The sequence below is a fragment of the Auxenochlorella protothecoides genome, assembly GCF_000733215.1.
Source record: "Auxenochlorella protothecoides strain 0710 unplaced genomic scaffold scaffold117, whole genome shotgun sequence".
Classification (NCBI taxonomy): Eukaryota; Viridiplantae; Chlorophyta; class Trebouxiophyceae; order Chlorellales; family Chlorellaceae; genus Auxenochlorella; species Auxenochlorella protothecoides.
Genome location: NW_011934347.1, coordinates 2,103 through 19,136, shown reverse-complemented (window position 1 = coordinate 19,136; position 17,034 = coordinate 2,103). Strand labels below are relative to the sequence as shown.

General features: G+C 63.5%; 6 protein-coding genes across 6 annotated transcripts in view; 4 read left to right on the top strand and 2 right to left on the bottom strand.

Moving 5' to 3' along the window:
• Window positions 1–210: 210 nt before the first annotated feature.
• F751_0849 (SEC1 family transport protein SLY1) lies at window positions 211–3,573 on the bottom strand (the record flags this gene model as incomplete). The annotated part of the gene is made up of 9 exons (XM_011402271.1): window positions 211–316; window positions 479–591; window positions 768–995; window positions 1,196–1,381; window positions 1,645–1,802; window positions 1,962–2,475; window positions 2,759–3,229; window positions 3,335–3,435; window positions 3,543–3,573. The coding sequence occupies 9 exons, from the start codon at window positions 3,571–3,573 to the stop codon at window positions 211–213; spliced, it is 1,908 nt and encodes a 635-aa protein (XP_011400573.1).
• A 381-nt stretch (window positions 3,574–3,954) lies between these two features.
• F751_0848 (hypothetical protein) lies at window positions 3,955–5,052 on the top strand (the record flags this gene model as incomplete). The annotated part of the gene is made up of 3 exons (XM_011402270.1): window positions 3,955–4,107; window positions 4,349–4,795; window positions 4,984–5,052. The coding sequence occupies 3 exons, from the start codon at window positions 3,955–3,957 to the stop codon at window positions 5,050–5,052; spliced, it is 669 nt and encodes a 222-aa protein (XP_011400572.1).
• A 104-nt stretch (window positions 5,053–5,156) lies between these two features.
• F751_0847 (hypothetical protein) lies at window positions 5,157–6,520 on the top strand (the record flags this gene model as incomplete). The annotated part of the gene is made up of 4 exons (XM_011402269.1): window positions 5,157–5,253; window positions 5,366–5,472; window positions 5,904–6,005; window positions 6,440–6,520. 4 exons carry the CDS (start codon window positions 5,157–5,159, stop codon window positions 6,518–6,520), a joined length of 387 nt encoding a protein of 128 aa, XP_011400571.1.
• Window positions 6,521–6,680: 160 nt separating this feature from the next.
• On the bottom strand, window positions 6,681–6,908 carry F751_0846 (hypothetical protein; the record flags this gene model as incomplete). The annotated part of the gene is made up of 1 exon (XM_011402268.1): window positions 6,681–6,908. The coding sequence occupies one exon, from the start codon at window positions 6,906–6,908 to the stop codon at window positions 6,681–6,683; it is 228 nt and encodes a 75-aa protein (XP_011400570.1).
• Window positions 6,909–10,123: 3,215 nt separating this feature from the next.
• F751_0845 (hypothetical protein) lies at window positions 10,124–10,536 on the top strand (the record flags this gene model as incomplete). Its single annotated transcript, XM_011402267.1, has 2 exons — window positions 10,124–10,179; window positions 10,365–10,536. 2 exons carry the CDS (start codon window positions 10,124–10,126, stop codon window positions 10,534–10,536), a joined length of 228 nt encoding a protein of 75 aa, XP_011400569.1.
• Window positions 10,537–12,569: 2,033 nt separating this feature from the next.
• F751_0844 (Importin-11) overlaps window positions 12,570–17,034 on the top strand; it is a gene marked incomplete at both ends in the record, with an annotated part of 6,464 nt that continues 1,999 nt past the window's right edge. The window contains 11 exons of the mRNA XM_011402266.1: window positions 12,570–12,651; window positions 12,889–13,128; window positions 13,569–13,808; window positions 14,135–14,276; window positions 14,863–14,954; window positions 15,197–15,315; window positions 15,463–15,530; window positions 15,631–15,772; window positions 16,043–16,193; window positions 16,330–16,460; window positions 16,670–16,808. Coding sequence (XP_011400568.1) covers window positions 12,570–12,651; window positions 12,889–13,128; window positions 13,569–13,808; window positions 14,135–14,276; window positions 14,863–14,954; window positions 15,197–15,315; window positions 15,463–15,530; window positions 15,631–15,772; window positions 16,043–16,193; window positions 16,330–16,460; window positions 16,670–16,808 — 1,546 coding nt within the window. The remainder of the gene's footprint in view (window positions 12,652–12,888; window positions 13,129–13,568; window positions 13,809–14,134; window positions 14,277–14,862; window positions 14,955–15,196; window positions 15,316–15,462; window positions 15,531–15,630; window positions 15,773–16,042; window positions 16,194–16,329; window positions 16,461–16,669; window positions 16,809–17,034) is intronic.

Here is a 17,034-nt window from a genome sequence, read left to right as displayed (position 1 = left end):
AGGGGCACTATTGGTGTCTCTTCCTCTCTGCATGGCGGTACCAGGTGTCCGCACCATGCCTTTCTACTCTACGAACAGAGCAGCAGTGTTACTCATCTAGTGGCAGCAGGACCGTGCGGCAGTCGGGGATCAAGCATCCACTTAGATTTCAGATCAATGATACTGCGATCTTCCCAGGCAAACACAGTCGCGTGGTGCAGCAGATGCTGTCTAGAGTCCACCCCGCACAGCCAAGGCCGACAGCTGTTCCAACATTGTCTCTGGGGAGAGGAGCTCAGTCGCCCCATACACCACGTGCTTGGGCGTGGGCTGGGCCCTGCATGGATTGCGGAGGAGGGTTGGGGAAAGATTGTGCAAGTGCACCCCAGGCGCTGTGAGGCCCTGAGAGTTGAGGTCACCAAATGGCAGCAGGATGTGTAGAGATCGCACTCCCACATTCCACAACAGCACACAGCAAGGGAGGCGAGCTCCTTCGCACCTGCTGGCCCAGCATTGCAGAGACTCAGCCTCGAGGAAGTTGCCGCCCCCAACCATGAAGACAATGGCCTGCTTGAATGGACCCTGGGGTCTGGGGCCAGAGCCGATGGGGGCCTGCACGGTGTGGCGGGACGAAGAGTTGTCAGCAGAGAAAGCAATACTGGTGCAGGGAGTGCAGGGTCTTGGTTTGACCCATTGTCTTGGCGTGTAGTGTGGAAGAGTAGCGCCTCTGCATTCAACCCCCCCCCCTCCCCCCAAAAACAAACCCACATGCCTCTCTGTGTGCTCACCTTGGGGTCAAAGTAAGCGTACCCATCGACGTCTGGGTTGGGCCGGCCCTCCATGAGGGCCTCCACGGCCACTGTGACGGCCGCCTGCTGCTCCCCTGCAAGCAGGTTCTTCACGCCCTTGGTCAGGGAGGACAAGCCCTGCCCAAAGGAGCTGCCCAGCAGGGTCGTAAGCTGCGCCTGGGCGGCGCCTCCAAACACGCCACGGCCGTCCGCCAGGGCGGCAGACGACTGCAGGGGCGGCGGGGAGGAAACAGTCGGTGAGCGAGCTCGAGAGCTACGGCACAGCGACGGTTTCCAGGCGCGACTGGTGGTGGCTGAAGCGCGTCCTAAGCCAGGACGCCGCCACCCTCGGTCTCCAACACCCACGACGGAGGCGCAGCACAAGATCTTTGACCCACGCGTCCTCTCATAATCACAAATCCTCCCACCTGTGATTTGCCGGTGAGGTTCATGCGGCGCATGCGGCGGGCATATGCCCACGCCCGCACATCCGCCCCTGCAGCCGCGAGCGCGGTCTCCACCCTCTCGCATTCCGCCTCCAGCGGCGCCGTGGGGCAGGTGAGCAGCCAGACCAGGGCCAGGCGCAGCCTATCGGTGACAGTGCCTTGCGAGCCCTGGGGAGCCGGACAAGGGGTTGGAGTGGAGAGTCGTGAGGTCTCAAGACCGATAGGAGACTGTGAGTGGGTGACATTGCAACTGTGTGCTTTAATTACTGGCGTGCGTTGCAGCATTGCCCAGCAGGCACCATTGCCTGCATACAGCCAGCTGCATCCTCCATGCCCCGCGGCCCCCTATGGACAAGAAACAACTCCCCAAATACAATGTCCCTGCAGAGCGCTGAGCCTCCACAGCACTCCCCTCCACCACAACCCTCTACCTGGAGGTGTTTGAGCACTGCTTCCACGTGCTCCTTGCCCGCGGTGAGTTCCTCCTCCAGCGCATAATACTGGTCCAGGCCCCGCTCCTTGATGGCCCCCAGCAGGTGCGTTGCCAGGTTGGTGTGCTTGTCTATCGAACGCTTGCGCTCCGTCAGCTCTGGAGTTTGCGTCGTGAGAGGGAATCAGTCGGTGGGGAGCCTGAGCCGTGCCATCGGTCCCGGCGGCGAGGGGTGGTGCGGCGACTCAGGGAAAAACATCTCAAAGCCCCCCACCTCCAAAGTGCAAAAGCAACCACCCCAGCCACCCCCGCACCGACCAGGGAGCGAGTTGATGGCGCTCATGAGGTGCTTGGTGTTGCCGGCCATGAGGTCCGCGGGGTCGGCCGCGGCGTCCAGCACGTTTGACCCCGCGCTGCGGTTGAGCTCATCCACGGCGGCGCGGTACCGCGCCAGCTCCGCCTCCACCTGCTCTGCGATCTTGGGGAACTGCTCGCGCCCGTGCGCAGACCAGAAGAAGTCGGAGTCGTCCACCTCAAAGGTCTTGGGGACGTGGGTGCCGGCGCCAGGCGCGCCGCCCGGCGCCGCCAGCGTCACGCGGTTCAGTCGCATGCCCAGCACATCGTGCACTAGGGGCTTGTAGGTCCAGGCGTGCTGCAGCATGACCGACAGCTCAAAGTTGCGGTCGAAGATCGCCAGCAGGGGGCGGTGTAGGCTGGCGGCCAAGCCTGCGCCGGCCGCGCCGGCCCCGTCGGCAAACACGCTGCCGCGCTGATGTAGGGCCTCCCTTATCCGGGCATCTAGCAGCGAGGCAACGTGCTCCGCGGCGCCGCCCTGCGGTTGGCGAGTGAGGTGGAATAGGGGCTGGTGTCAGGCATGGGGTTGGGCTGATCCATGGCGCAGCCGGCGGCACGCTGTCCCGCGGGGCCACACGGGAGCGACAGGCGTGGCATCGTAGGGGCGCGGCAATCCATCGACAAGCACAGGCGCCCATGGGAGCCCAAGAGTGCTCTCCTCCGCCCCCTTGTTCTGCAGGGATGCCCGCCCTCAGTGGTCGCCACCTCCCCCCACCCACCCTCCTCCCTCTCACGAGTTCCACCTTCCAACACCACCTCACCCTGGGGCAGCGGATGATGGGCACCGTACCAGTGCTGGCCAGGACGCAGAAGAGGCGCTCCACGACGAGGCCGACTGCACCCTGGATCTGGGCGTCCTGGGCGGAGGGGTCGTTAAGGTCGACGTAGGTGGCGGGCAGGCCCAGGCTGAACAGCCCCGCCTCCAGCGCAATGTACTGCAGGTACTGGTCATGCACGCGGGCCACGCGCGCGGCAGAGCCCTCCCGCGCCGCGCCCTCGGCCAGCGCCTCCAGCTCCTTGCGCGGCAGCTGGGTGGAGAAGTTGAGGTGGTAGGAGTCATACAGGGAGGCCGCCAGGTCGGCCACGATGCGGGCGGTGCTGTGCGGGCCGGGGGCCACAAAGTATACCGCAGGGACGTCGGGGATGGGCTGGCGGTTGGAGTCCAGGGTGAGGTGCAGGGTGACGCCGTGCCGGCGCAGGTCCTTGACGCGGAGCAGCGGGGCCAGCACGTCCTGGGCAGTGGGGGTGTGGGGATGATGGAGTGGGCTCAGGCGTGCCCCATGGTAGCCTGCACCTGGTCCTCCCCCTCAGGGCTTCCCCCGCCCCTGGCACCCCACCTGGGTGGCTGCATCGAGGATGAGCACCTTGTACAGATCCTCCCCGCCCCGCCCGGTGCTCTGGGGCGAGGAGTTGAGATGCAGCATGCGCACCACCGCATCTGCATGGGCGTGAGAGCGGCTGCTTCAGCGTGTGGGGGAAGCCCAGGAGAGTGACTCTGTGGTTCGAGCGGAGTCGCCCGATCGCTCCCCTCCTGCCATGACTCACCAGCCTGCTTCTGGCGGATGTTGAGCGCCATTTAGGAGTCTCAACGCTCCTGCGCCAAGTACCAAGGCAGGCCTCACCCCGTCTGAGGCCGACCCGTGCCTGCCGGGGCAGTTGTCAATCTGTAAACAAGCGACGGATCACCGGGGCGCTGATTGCATTGACTGCATAGTGCTTTAGTGTTCAAGGACACTGCGAACGGGTATAGGTAATGGCACGATGGCGTGCCGGATCTAGTGTTCCTCCTGCCTTCAGATTGTCCGCGCCCTGGACGCATCGCGGAACTCACACAGCAAGCAGCTTGAACACACACCGCCACCTCAGCGACACGCTCAGCACCTTACGCTGGATTCACCTACTCCTCGGTAGTAGTTTGATCATAAGAGGACGGGGTGTAGCCTCTTCTCGGGGTGCCATGGCGGACGCTCCTCGAGTGACCTTTGTGCTGAAGAACCCCGCGATGACACAGGAGGTGTCTGTCACCGTGCCATTGGACGGAGACGTCGCGGGTTTGAAGGCAAGCATCCGGGACGCCTACCCGGGCTCCCCTTCGACCTCCCAGCTAATTGTGAGTGCAGGCCACAGGGGATGTCGTGATCAGCAGGCACCGCCCATCAGGGACGCTCAGGGCATGACCCCACCCACTCAACTCAGTTGATTTACGCGGGGAAGGTCCTCAAGAACGATGCTGAAGCGCTGTCATCCTTCCTGAAGCCGGTCAGTAGATAGGCTTGCGGGATGTATCCATGTCCTGAATGGGGACCCCCCCTTCAGGAGCCTTATCCCGGTCTACCACCCACACCACGCAGAACGTGACCCCGGACTCTCCCCAGATCCTGCACGTGGTGGTACAAGGCCAGGCCACTGACGGCACGGCCAGGACGAGTGCAGGCGCCTCATCCTCTGCTCCCACGGCGTCCACAGCGCCTCGGGCTGCGGACGCAGTGCGCATGCAGCATGCTGGAGCGGCGGCGCCGTCTGCAGCCCGGCCCCCGCCTGGCACTGCAGCCCCCGCAGAGCCCGACCCCGAATCGTCACGTAGACCCCGGCCGCAGACCGCCCATCCCGCGATCAAGGGGCTGGCCGAGGTGCTCCACCTGAATGCGGCTGCCGTGGCCTCGGCCTCCATGTCGGCGGCCTACGCTGCGGCCCTGGCGGTCCTGGGCCACCCGATCCCGCAGCCTCTCGTGGAGGGAGGGGCAGGGCCTCCGGCCCCCGTGCACATGCCACAGGCGCCGCAGCAAGTCCTGGCCCAGGTTGGCAGCGTCGAGCGGGCCAGTGGGCTGCTTGGGTGCCATCTTGTGGCAAGGTTGTTTGAGTTTGAAGCGGGGGAGGTGCAGGGCGCTGCGTGTACGTGTGAGAGGGACGGGGAAGAGCAAGCAAAGGATCATCAGGGTGCTGTGACGTGAATCTGTATCCCTCATGATGAGTGCCGCCCTCGCAGACCATGCTGCGCAACAATGCGGCTGGCCATGTGCAGCACCCCAACATTCAGGTGGGGACGCGGGGCTAGTCTGGGTTTGTCGACGAGGGGTCCTCCTGCTGCGATGTGCACCTCCATGCGAGCCAAGAAGGCTCATGCGACTGGTATGGATCCTCGTTCCATGATGTGCCTTGATGGCCCTGGCCATGCCGAAGAACCTGTTCGCCTCGGTGGCCCCGACCCTGCAGGTCACCTTCCTGCGCCAGAGGGTACAACACCAGCGCGACCACGGTGGGTGGCACGGTGGGTCATGAAGCACGCCCCGTCGCCCGTGTGAGTCCTGTTCCCGCCGGGAACAGGCCTCGGGATGCCCTCTGACGAACAAGCCGCCACCCCGACGCAGGCGCGGAGCCTGCCGCCCCGGCCCAAGGGCCCGGCCTGGCGCCCGGGGCGCTGCCGCTCCTACAGCTGCTGCGTGAGCGTGAGGCGCGCGGCGACCTTCCCCCAAACGTGCGGGCCCTGCTGGAGAACCTGGAGCGGCTGCAGGGCCCCGGCCTGGACCGAGGGCACCGCCCGCGCCCCGCCGCCGCGCCGCGCCCGCACCCCGCCGCGCGCCTCCGGCGCTGGGCGGCGCAGAACGGCATGCAGCTGAACGCACGGGCGCTGCTGCAGCTTGGGGTCTTGCTTGCCGTCGTGTACCAGGTGGGGCGATGGGAGAGGGGGGGGGGAATCGGTTGACCGTGCCTGGGAGTCGCTGGGTGGCGGTCAGCTGGCGCGGCGGGGCGCTGCAGCTGTGCTGTGCGACCTGGAGGTACACGTCCTCGTGGCGGGCATGCAGGTTTCTCCCCTCCTCCCAGTGTCGGGGACCCCCATGCGCACACACAAGCTCGCCCAGCCACCCTGTCACACCTGAGTTCCCACTTTCCGTGCTCGTGCTGCAGCACTGCCCCCCCCAGCGCTTCTTCGCGCTGCTGACCCTGGGCCTGCTCCTCTTCCTCACCACCACGGAGCCGGTGCGCCGCTTCCTCGCGCAGCTGGGGCGGGTGCGGGCTGGTCCGGCCGCGGCGCCCGTGCCGGAGGCGGGGTCGCCGCGCGCTGTCGCCGGCCCCGGGGACGCCGCTGCGGGCAGGCCCGCCGCAGAGTTGGAAGGTGGGGAAACACGCCTGGTTGGGAAGACGACTGCGCAGACTGAGTCTGGGTATCAGTAGCGAGGCAGAACCCCCGTCCCCACCCTGACTTTTGCAGCGCGTCCGGCAGAGGAGGGGCCGGCCCCGCAGGCGCCGGCACCCCGGGGCCTGGTGCAGGAGGCTCTGGCGGTGCTGGTCGGCTTCTTCTCCTCCATCCTCCCGGGTGGGGCAGCAGCCTGGGAGAGGGATGCGCAGCCGCTCCGCATGGCATGCTTCAGCATGCACCGCGAGGCGAGCGGCGCTGTGTGGTCACCGACATGCGATCCCCCCCCATTCCCACAGGGTGGCAGGCGGATCCGGCCGAGGCCGCGGCGCATGCGGCGGCCCAGGCGGCCTGGCCAGAGGACCAGGACATGCCGGTGCTGGGCTGACGGCCTCCCCGTCACTGGAGGGATCACTGCATGCAATGCCCGGTGCGCCGCCCATGCCAGCGACGCTCTGTTCCACGCACTGCAGACCGCATCCTCCTGTGTTGTGCGATGAACAGCGACCTTACACCCAAGACATACCCACAGCTGATTCTGTGCCACGCTACCAGCAGCTGCAAGCTAGGCACCGTGCCTCATCCGGGTGCATAGCATGGTCAGGCGGTCCAGGTGCCCCAGGATGCTGCATGTGGTGGCCACATTCCGAGCCAGGGCCCGAGCCGGAGCACACCCTGCACAGCCTGGGTGGGAGCAGCGCGGCTGTTGGCCGCGGGGAAGCCATGTGCCTGGCCGCCCGCCTCTGCATCCAGCACAAGCAGGGTGGGAGCTGCATGAGCCGACACTGGGATGGAAAGGCTCCCGAGGCGCTGATACCTCATCGGCTGGACGCTTGCACAGCCGCCGACGGGCTCTGGGTTGTGTGCCCGGGGGCAGCTCATACAGGCCATAGGCGCGGTGGCCGAAGCGGCTTGAAGGCCTGCCGTCCTGCTGGGGCGCCTGGGCAGGCCAGCACATGGAGGGTAAGGAGGTGTAACCTGATCCTGTGCTGGCATACAGCTTGGTTTGAAGCCAGTTTTCATGCTCATAGCCCTCCCTCCCAAAGCCCACATACATGCACCAGTGGCTCATAGCCAGTGTGAACATGAACATGGTATTGCTGGCCGGGCCCGGATGGGCAGGCACCTGTCCATTTGAGATGGACATTTACTGCCGCAGCCATCCCGTCCTCGAGGCCGGATCGGCCAGCACCTGCTGAGTGCCACACTTCGAGGACTCAGTCAGTGAAGTCTATCATCAAGAGTAGCCGAAACAAATACACGGGCGATGGTAAGGGTACTTGTTCGCCCGCTCTGAGTCTGCGCACGAAGCGCCAGGGAGACGCTGGGCATCCTCGATCTCGCCGACACAGTGAACCTGGCCGGGTGAGCCTTCATCTCAATAGCCAGCACAGTTTCCGCTGCAGTCTCTAACGGCAACGGTTTAGTGAGGAGAGGTCGGTGGTGATGCGATCGGTGGTCACGGCGGGGTGCGACGTCTAGGCCATGCAGGGTGCATGCCCTGTGTACGACGAAAGTGCTGACACCAAGGAAGGCCCACAGCCACTCGCACGCCTCATCGTATGGCCAAACTCTGGTGCCATGTCACGGAGGTAGTAGTCCTTCGGCATATATTGCGGCGATTGTGGCTGGATGGCGCGTGCGAGGCCTTCGCCTCCCCCGCCCACAAGCCCCAGCCTTCCTCCTCCACCCAGCCTTCCTCCTCCACCCAGCCCCTCCCCTCCACCCAGCCCCCCACCTCCACCACCCCCACGGGCATCTGCTACAGTCCAGTTTGGTGCTGTTTCCAGTGGGAAGATACCCGTCGCCTATGTGGTGACCACTGGGGGATACACTCCCTATTCCATCACTTGCAACCTGTACTCAAATGTCTTCTTCAAACTCGCGACCACGTCTGATTCATCGCCCACCTCTGCTGTCTCTACGATCACGGGGGACCCACAGTATGAGACGATCGTGCCAAAGTTTGTTTTTGGCTCTGCAACCATCCTCTCGAGTGCAGGTAACATTAATGAGATCGTGCCGCTGACGGTCGTCAACTCGCCCTCCCCTCCCCCCATGTCCTTTCCTCCCCCCCCACCAGCACTTGGACCCATTACTGGGAGCGTCAAAAAATCAGGGAACGACTTCTCATTCTCAATCAAATTTGGAAGCGTCGTTCCTAACTACATTGCGATCGCTTTCTTCACTGGGGACGATGCATTGGCTGAAGTGGGAGGCCGATCGTACTCCGGCTCAACAACCAATTTTACCATGCAGCTTGCAGCGGACAAGGAACTCCTTGTGTCTTATGCCCAAGTTGTGGGAGTCACATATGGTGGCGACACCACGAATGCCCTGAATCTGAACTGGTAGATCTGATGGATTGCTGTTGATTCATGGTTGCTACAGGAACTCCTGCAGTACCTCTGCCATGCTTTCCCATTCCTGTTGCATCATTACCTACGCCAAAGCGTAGCCATACCAATCCAAGTGGACCTGCCTGCATCTGTAGTGATAGACTGTCCCCCTCCTTGTCCCCAATGTAAGCATCCGCTCACTTCCAGGCAAGAGCTGTAGATCCCAAGCCGCACCTCGGTATTCCCACGCTACCTCCCTTCCCGCCTATTCCGGTCATACTGTTGTGGTAGTCAATCATGTGCTCTCCTGGCATTTGGATGTTGTCCTTGTGAAGAGCACCCCAAACAATGTCAAACAAATAAGCTACCTGGGTTGTTTCGGAGTGGGCCAAAAATTCACCTAAACCCGACGCACCAAGCATCTGTGCTGCACCCAGATGTTGCCCACCATGCAATAGCACATTTCCCCCCGTCCCTCTCGCGCAGCTCATCCATCCTCGCGCATCTGTGAAGATGAAGGAGCCTGGAGTGTTGTAATGACCTGGCCGTGGGTAATATGTAATTCTTTTGGTACATTGATAGAGCAAGATTGCTGAAATCCCTCGAAGACCAATAGGCGAAGGTGCCCGAGCGATCACTGCCGCACTGCTTCACCATTTCACAGCAGGACGCCGCACGCAGGTTGTAGGGAGGAGGGTTCTGCGATCAGTGTTTGAAAGCCCTCGAAAAGGTGGAGGGTCGAATCTCGAACCCCCTGTTGAGCTTCCACAATATTCAACTGAGAGTATGGGGGCGGATTCTCGTAGCGATATTCGTCCGAGCTTCGTGGGCCTCGTTGTAGCTGCCATCTTCGTCCCTCCCGCTGCGGTAGGGGGCTGGTCTGGTCCTATCTATGCTTGAACCCTGATTAGAAGTCGATGCAAGGCTTTCATGGGGCCACGGCATCTTCCAGCACTCGTGTAACTTCGCACGAGTGAATGCACAGTTGTTACTCCCGTCCACTGCGCCCCTTCACGCCAGGTGCTCATCAATCGAAATGCTTTTGACACCCACTTCTTCATCAATTTGATCCTGACCTTCCTGGCTTGGATTCCTGGTGTCATCCATGCGCTCTGGATCGTTTTCAAGGAGCCAGCAGACATTGACAACTACTTGCACGATCCACTCACTCGACCTGGGGCCCTTGTGTGAGTGAAAGCCCATCGATCTCCCAACATGTTCCACAACTACCTGTACAAAGCGCAGACAAGATTCACTTGTCAGACCTTCTGTTACCGTGCCCAGCAACGCCAGAATGTCCTACTACCCACAGTATGCTTCCTAAGTGGGCAGCACCAGATATGTAGCGCTTGCCAACACTGTGTAATATTGATGTAGAGCCACTGCGCTTGCATGCCACCCTAGGTGAGCTCAGGACGCGACATTGAGGACGGGTGACAAGTTCTGTGGCGGGGGATGTTGAAGTCCTACAGCCCATACAGGAGGACCTGTGCCGACTGTATGGTATCTTCACCGGGATATGGCACTTCAGCAAGGATCTAATTCATGCATAAGAAACACCACGATCATAAAGCTCAAGCCTGCTGTTTGAGCCTGACGTCAACGTCTCCCTCTGCGCGCGCACCCGGCTCGGTCCCGTTCTGCGTGTGGGAATGAGTCCCCTAGCCAGTCGACACAGGACGCGACGATCTCATGGGAGGCCGCAGTCGTGAGTGGCCACAGCCAAAGTTCATCAAGGGTCTGTCGACCTCGCCTCGCGGCCTGGTTGCCAACTTCACCCGAGTATTCCTGGCCACCGAAGTGCATAGCGGAGGTGGTGATCGGCATGTTCATTCTTCCAATACCGGGGAAGCCTCAGGGAAGCCCGCCGCCCCCTCAAAAACCCTACATTAGGTGGACAGTTGATGACCACATTTTCATGCAGGAAGCCCTGGCCCAGGTGGGGCTAGACAGTGCTTCTGCCTCTGTGGGAGCCGGTGCCTCATGCCCGTCACATCCTGGGGACAGCCTCGAGCCTGCCCTCCCCCTCGCAATCGAATCTGCAGGCACGCTTTGCATTGGCTGAGGAGGAGATCCCAGTCGGGTGAGTATGGAATCAAGGCGTCCGTGTGTTGGCTCCCAGATGCAGTGTTCTTAGCGAGCGGGATGCCTTGATGATCAGGTCCTTACATTCATCCATAGATGCGTCATCGTGAAGGATGGAACAGTCAGGGCCAGAGGCAGCAATAAAACCAATCACAGTCGGAATGTGCGTTGGGATGGCTGGATCTGGTTGATGATGTTGTCCGTAGGGGTGCGCTGCACTTCCTCGAGGAGTTTGAAGGACGAATGCACGTGATTACTATTTCCTCGGGACCAAGGAGACTGTCCCTTGTGTGCATGAGCAGAGTATTCTCCTGTCACCTCACCAACCCACCCCCTGTCTCATCCTGAATGGTCCTTCACCCCCTAAGCCTCATGCCATTCCCTCTCCCAAATAGGGCACACGGCATGCCGAATTTGAGGCAATTGATGCTCTGATCAGGGAGCATGGCGGTGATGCAGCAGCCGTTGACTTTCCTTCCTGCTCGCTGTACGTCACCTGCGAGCCCTGCATCATGTGCGCTGGCGCGCTGAGCCTGCTGCGCTTCAAGGACGTGGTCTTTGGCTGCCCCAATGACAAGTTTGGCGGAAACGGCAGCATACTCAGCGTGCATACCTCAGGCTGTGGTGGCTGCGGTGATGCAGGCTGGACTGGCGGCTTTTATACCTCCAGGGGTGGCCTTCTTCGGGATGAGGCCATCCTCCTACTCCAGCGCTTCTACAGTGCTGGAAACCCTAATGGTATGGAGTTCATGGTGATGTCTGCAGGGATCCATTGTGCGATCTGGGAGGCAATGTGTTGAAAACCCATGCCACACCAGCCGTTGGACATATCAGGCGCACATCTCCTCTTCTCCAGCACCATGCATGAAGGCTCGAGACCGACACCATCCCATGCCTCCCTCGCCGGTTTCCCCTCTTTGCAGCGCCCAAGCCGCACAGACCTGTGAAGGATCGCAGCATCAAGCTGGCTGCAGCTCTGGCAAGCCATTCCAGGGACAATACCCAAGATCTCCACTGCTAGCACTGGTCCTGTTGGAGCCCAGATCATCTCGGCAGACTGCCGCCTCCAAGCCAGAGCTGCAGGGAGACTCTGCACTGGCTGTGCATCTGGAGATTGTCATGTAAATAAGCTAATGACCGTAAGACTGTGCCCGAGCTTCACTGCCCATCTCTACATTTCTCTTGCATGTCCATCCATGAAATACTACCATGCCTGGAATCGTCCGCCCTACTTGTGGACTCTGCAGCTCAGCACGTCATCCCACTCTCAATGCTTGCCATGATTGGCAACTTAAATGTGAGATTGCCAGCATGCGTCTGATACCTCGAGTCCTCCTGACCGTAAGGTGGAGGTTTCGCCATGCTGTGAGCATCTCCAGGACCCCTGTGATGAGATGCTCCAAGGAGGGGCAGATATCACTACCCTTCCTGTGAAGGCGCGCACGTGAGTGTCGATCGTGGACGCTGGACATGTCCCATCTCCTGGCCATGCCAAGGAACAAAGTTGACTGCTCCATTCAACCCTGATCCAAGCGCTGCAAGGAGTGATCAGGGCTGGTGTACTCCCCAGCACGTCGTGGCGCTGCCGACCGCGATCCTGGTTGGCGTGCACCTTCCCTCGATGAATTAGCGCCCCTGCCCTCGTGCGCGGTCTTAGCTGCCCTTCTGTGGAACTCCGCGATGCAGTCTCTCGTGGCGCATGGATGCCCTCCCCAGCAGCGCAGCCCTCTGTCCCCTGACGAGGTCTACTCCGCCCTCACCGCCTCCCTGTCCGCTGATGGCACGACTCGCACCCAGGCCCAGGCCTTGCTGCAGGAGTGGGAAGCGGATTCATCCCCCGGCTTCATCGGATCACTGCTGAATATCGTGCATGAAGTGAACAGCGTGCCTGAGGTGAGGCATGCAGGGTGCGGTCATGCCCCATGCATGGGGCTAGGGAACTCCACCGCTTGACATCCTGGCAGATCCTTGCACCACTCCTTACCTTGCTTGCATCAATAGGAGGCCCGCCTGATGGCCACCGTGGTGGCCAAGAACGCCGTCGGCTCCTCCTGGCGCAAGATCATGGGCACGCGGGAGTGGTCGCGCGTGCCAGGTGCGGCATAGGTTGTTGCGAAGGTGGGAAGGCCCCCACCAGGCTGGACAGCAGTCGGCTGGCCCACACCTTCACTGGCCCTGTAGTGCTCTGAACCCTCCCCAGGCACCTTGATGCTGCCGCTTCCAAGGGCTATGAGACATGCAGGACTGCCGCTGCCACCACTTCTCGCCCACCTGCCGACTGACCGCAACTTCACTTTGCTCCCCCCCCTCCCCACACACACATCGCGTGCAGATGCCGAAAAGGCGTACGTGCGCACCACCAGCACGGCGTGCCTGCTGAGCGAGCCCTCGTCCCGCGTGGCCGTCCAGCTGGCGCTGCTCATCAGCAACCTGGCGCGCTTTGACGTCCCGCGGCCCTGGGACAGCCTCGTCGGCGACCTGGCAGCCTCGGCGGGCATGGACAGCCCCACCTCGCTGGAGTCAAAGCTGCGCTCCCTCAGGGCCCTCAAGCACTGCGTCCGCGGTCTCAAGGGTGAGCTGCGGCAGGGGAGAGTGTGGGGCTGCTGATGCCACGCCTCGCCCGGTGAAGAGGGTGGTAGGGCAACGTCTCTGCACTGCGCGCCCATGCCGGCACAGCAGCTGCTCGCCGCAGACGGCGCTGTGTGCCTTGTGGCGCTGCCGTGGCGCAGGCGACCAGACTGTGTCCGTCCCCCCCAGATGCTTGGTGGGCTGGGGCCGGCGCCCTTCTTGTTGCGAAGGTGGGAAGGCCCCCACCAGGCTGGACAGCAGTCGGCTGGCCCACACCTTCACTGGCCCTGTAGTGCTCTGAACCCTCCCCAGGCACCTTGATGCTGCCGCTTCCAAGGGCTATGAGACATGCAGGACTGCCGCTGCCACCACTTCTCGCCCACCTGCCGACTGACCGCAACTTCACTTTGCTCCCCCCCCTCCCCACACACACATCGCGTGCAGATGCCGAAAAGGCGTACGTGCGCACCACCAGCACGGCGTGCCTGCTGAGCGAGCCCTCGTCCCGCGTGGCCGTCCAGCTGGCGCTGCTCATCAGCAACCTGGCGCGCTTTGACGTCCCGCGGCCCTGGGACAGCCTCGTCGGCGACCTGGCAGCCTCGGCGGGCATGGACAGCCCCACCTCGCTGGAGTCAAAGCTGCGCTCCCTCAGGGCCCTCAAGCACTGCGTCCGCGGTCTCAAGGGTGAGCTGCGGCAGGGGAGAGTGTGGGGCTGCTGATGCCACGCCTCGCCCGGTGAAGAGGGTGGTAGGGCAACGTCTCTGCACTGCGCGCCCATGCCGGCACAGCAGCTGCTCGCCGCAGACGGCGCTGTGTGCCTTGTGGCGCTGCCGTGGCGCAGGCGACCAGACTGTGTCCGTCCCCCCCAGATGCTTGGTGGGCTGGGGCCGGCGCCCTTCTCAGATCTGCGACCCTGTTGCCTGCCTAGCTGCCTGTGCCGTGAGAGGTTGAATCCAGTCCCCTTCACAGCCCAAGCCCACCCCCTCCCTTCCAACTGCCCCGCGCCCCAGGCAAGCGGTTTGCCATCGACACGCCCAACATCCTCATGTCCCTGAGCGACAACGCGGTGACGGCGCTGACCTCCCAGATCGACACAGACCGCGGCCAGCTGGCGGCGCAGCTCAAGGCGCTGCTGCCCAGCATGCAGGCCGGGTGGCAGGCCAGCCTGGGCCCCTTCCTGGCGGGGGCGGGGGGCTGGGAGGGCGCGGGGCGCCACGCCGTGGCCTGCCTGGCCGTGCTGGTGGAGGTGCTGGGCGCGGTGCAGGAGCTGGGCGGGGCGGAGGAAGCCTTCGCGTCGCTGATGCGCGAGGGCGCGGCCGCCGCGGCGCAGGTCGCGCCGCGCCTGGGCGAGGCGGCGGCAGGGCGCGGCGGCGGCGAGACCGCGACGCGCGGCGCCCTGCTCTGCAAGGCCTGGGAGCGCCTGCTCCAGTGCGCGCTGGCGGGGCTGGACCGGCATCCGCTGGCCTTCGCAGCGCACGTGCCGGCCTGGGCCACGCTGTGCGCCTCCACCGCGCTGCTGGGCCTGGATGCGGCGGCCGTGCACCACATTAGGTGCGCCTGAGGGGGGGTTGGGGTGAGGGCCAGGGGGAGGGCCGGCTGAAGGCTATGACACTCCCAACGCAGAGGCCCGTGGATGTCTGGGCAGCAACGCGCCGACCTCGCCAAACCTTGCCCACGTCTGAGAGCATCCCCTGCTTCAACACCCCCCCCTCTTCCCCCCTCGCGCCCGCGCCCGCAGGACCAAGAGCAGGGTGCTGCTCACGAGGTTCACGGCGCGCGTGCTCATCCAGCCCATGTACCGACCCGACTTCATCAACCTGCACGCGCAAGGTGGGGAAGCTCGCTTGCGTCGTGTGCGTGCAGGGGTTAACAAATGATGGGGGAGCGAGGGAGGGAGGTTTTTGAGCGGGGAGGCAGGGTGCAGGCTGGGGATGCTGCCAGCCTGTGCGGAGGAGTGGAGCCGGGCAGTGTGCACTGCGCCATGGACCCTGCACAGAAATCTGGGTCTAGCATGTCTGATTCCAGACTCCGGCCAGGCTCACACATTGCCCCCTTCCCCTCTTCTAACTCAGGGTTTGGAGTGCTGACATCAGCCTACGACCGGTCGCAGCGGTACCTGCCCTCGCTCACTGCCGCCCAGGAGGCACTGGATGGCCTGCTTGCCCCCGGGCAGTGCTCGGCCCTGGTCCAGGTAAGCTGTGCATGAGTCAGAAGGGGAATACAGGTAGAAGGCAGGTCCTTCTAGGCAACAGCTTTCCATGCTGAGCGCTGCGGTTGCATGTCACATAGTCACAATTTTCCCCCAAGCATTCCCCTGGCCTGCGTTCAATCTGTGCAGGCTGTGGTGACCAAGTACATCGCCCTCTCCTCCGAGGAGCTGGAGGAGTGGCAGGCGGATGCCGAAGGGTGCGGTGACTGCTGCCGATGCAGGGACCATGTGCGATGCTGGTGTACGCTCGTTCCCGGACCGTCGACAACATTTCCCCTCCTTCCCCCCTGTCTCCAGCTTCGCCCGCCAGGTCGATGTGGAGACTTCTCCGGACGCAGACACGCCCAGGCCCTGCGGCGTGGCGCTGCTGGAGTGCATGCTGGAGCGCGAGACGGAGTCGGTTTCCAGCGCCCTGGTGGAAGCTGCGGGGCAGTTGCAGGTGAGTGGGTGTGGGCAAGTGGTGTGCTCGATGGCGGGGCCAGGCTGCAAGGAGGGTGACGGATCTCCATCTCATGAAGTCGATCGGAGGAGACTTCCCAGGCCCAGAGCTTTGGCGTGCCTGGAGAAGGCTTGGGGAAGGAAGCCTTCAAGTCACGCGGTGCAGAGGAGTCCGCGCCACTGCCCCCGCCGCTCCGCAGTCCTCCAGGACGCCTTGCCTCTTCACCTCACCATTGCCCCTGCCCCTCAATCCCCGCACCCATGTCCACAGACGGCCCCGCTGACCAGGGAAACTCTGCTGCTGCGGGAGGCCACCTACCGCGCGCTGGGGGAGTGCTTCAGCCACGTCCGGACCAAGGTCGATTTCCCAAACTGGTACGAGACGGAGCTGCGGGGCATCCTGCAGCCGACGCCGAATGCAGGTGAGCGTATGCAAATCAAGGTGCTGCTGCCGGATGTGGTTTTGCAGGTTTCAGTCGCCAGTGATCTCAGCGCATGTCTTGGGCTTCGGAGAGCACACTGATGAGTCGGGGGGCCCCCCTGCCCCTCCCCCCCCAGGCTTGGACGCCCACATCCTGCAGGCGCGGGCCCTCTGGCTGGTGGGTGTGTGTGGCGAGGAGCTCGGACACGAGCCCTGGGACGAGGCCTTTGGCCTGTGCGCCGCCCACATCTCCTCGCCGGACCTCGTGGTGCGCTGCTGGGCCCCTGAGCCCGGCTGGTGGGACCCGGGAGTCGCATGGGGAGGCTGACGCGGCGTGAGGGTGCCGTGTGGGCAGGGGAGTGCTCCCTGATTGGCCCTGCTGCCGGCGATTCCCCCTCAGTGCACACTGGGCTGCACGACGGCATGCAGGCCGGACATCCATTCACGCAGCACCGATGCCCTCTCTCCCCCCCCCAGGTGGCGCTGATGGCGGTGTCGGCGTGCACGGCCATGGTTGCCCAGGCCCTGGAGGAGTCTGCCTTCCTGAGCCAGGCCCCGGAGAGGCACCGCATGCGCGAGCGCCTCTTCCTGGACGGCTTCGGAGACTTTGACGAGGGTGGGGCGGGGGTGGGTGGGGGTGGCCGGAGGCCTGCCTGCTGGAGTTCCTGGGTTGTCATTGGGGGGGGCAGGCTGGCATCCTGGTGGGCGGAGGTCTGCCAGGCAGGGCCGACTCGGCACAGCAGGGCCCCCCCTTTGCGCCGCTCATGGCCGCCGACACGGCGCCTTCTCGTCCGAGGGCCATGGCACCCATCCCAGGGGGGGGGGGGGGGGGGGGCCCCGCC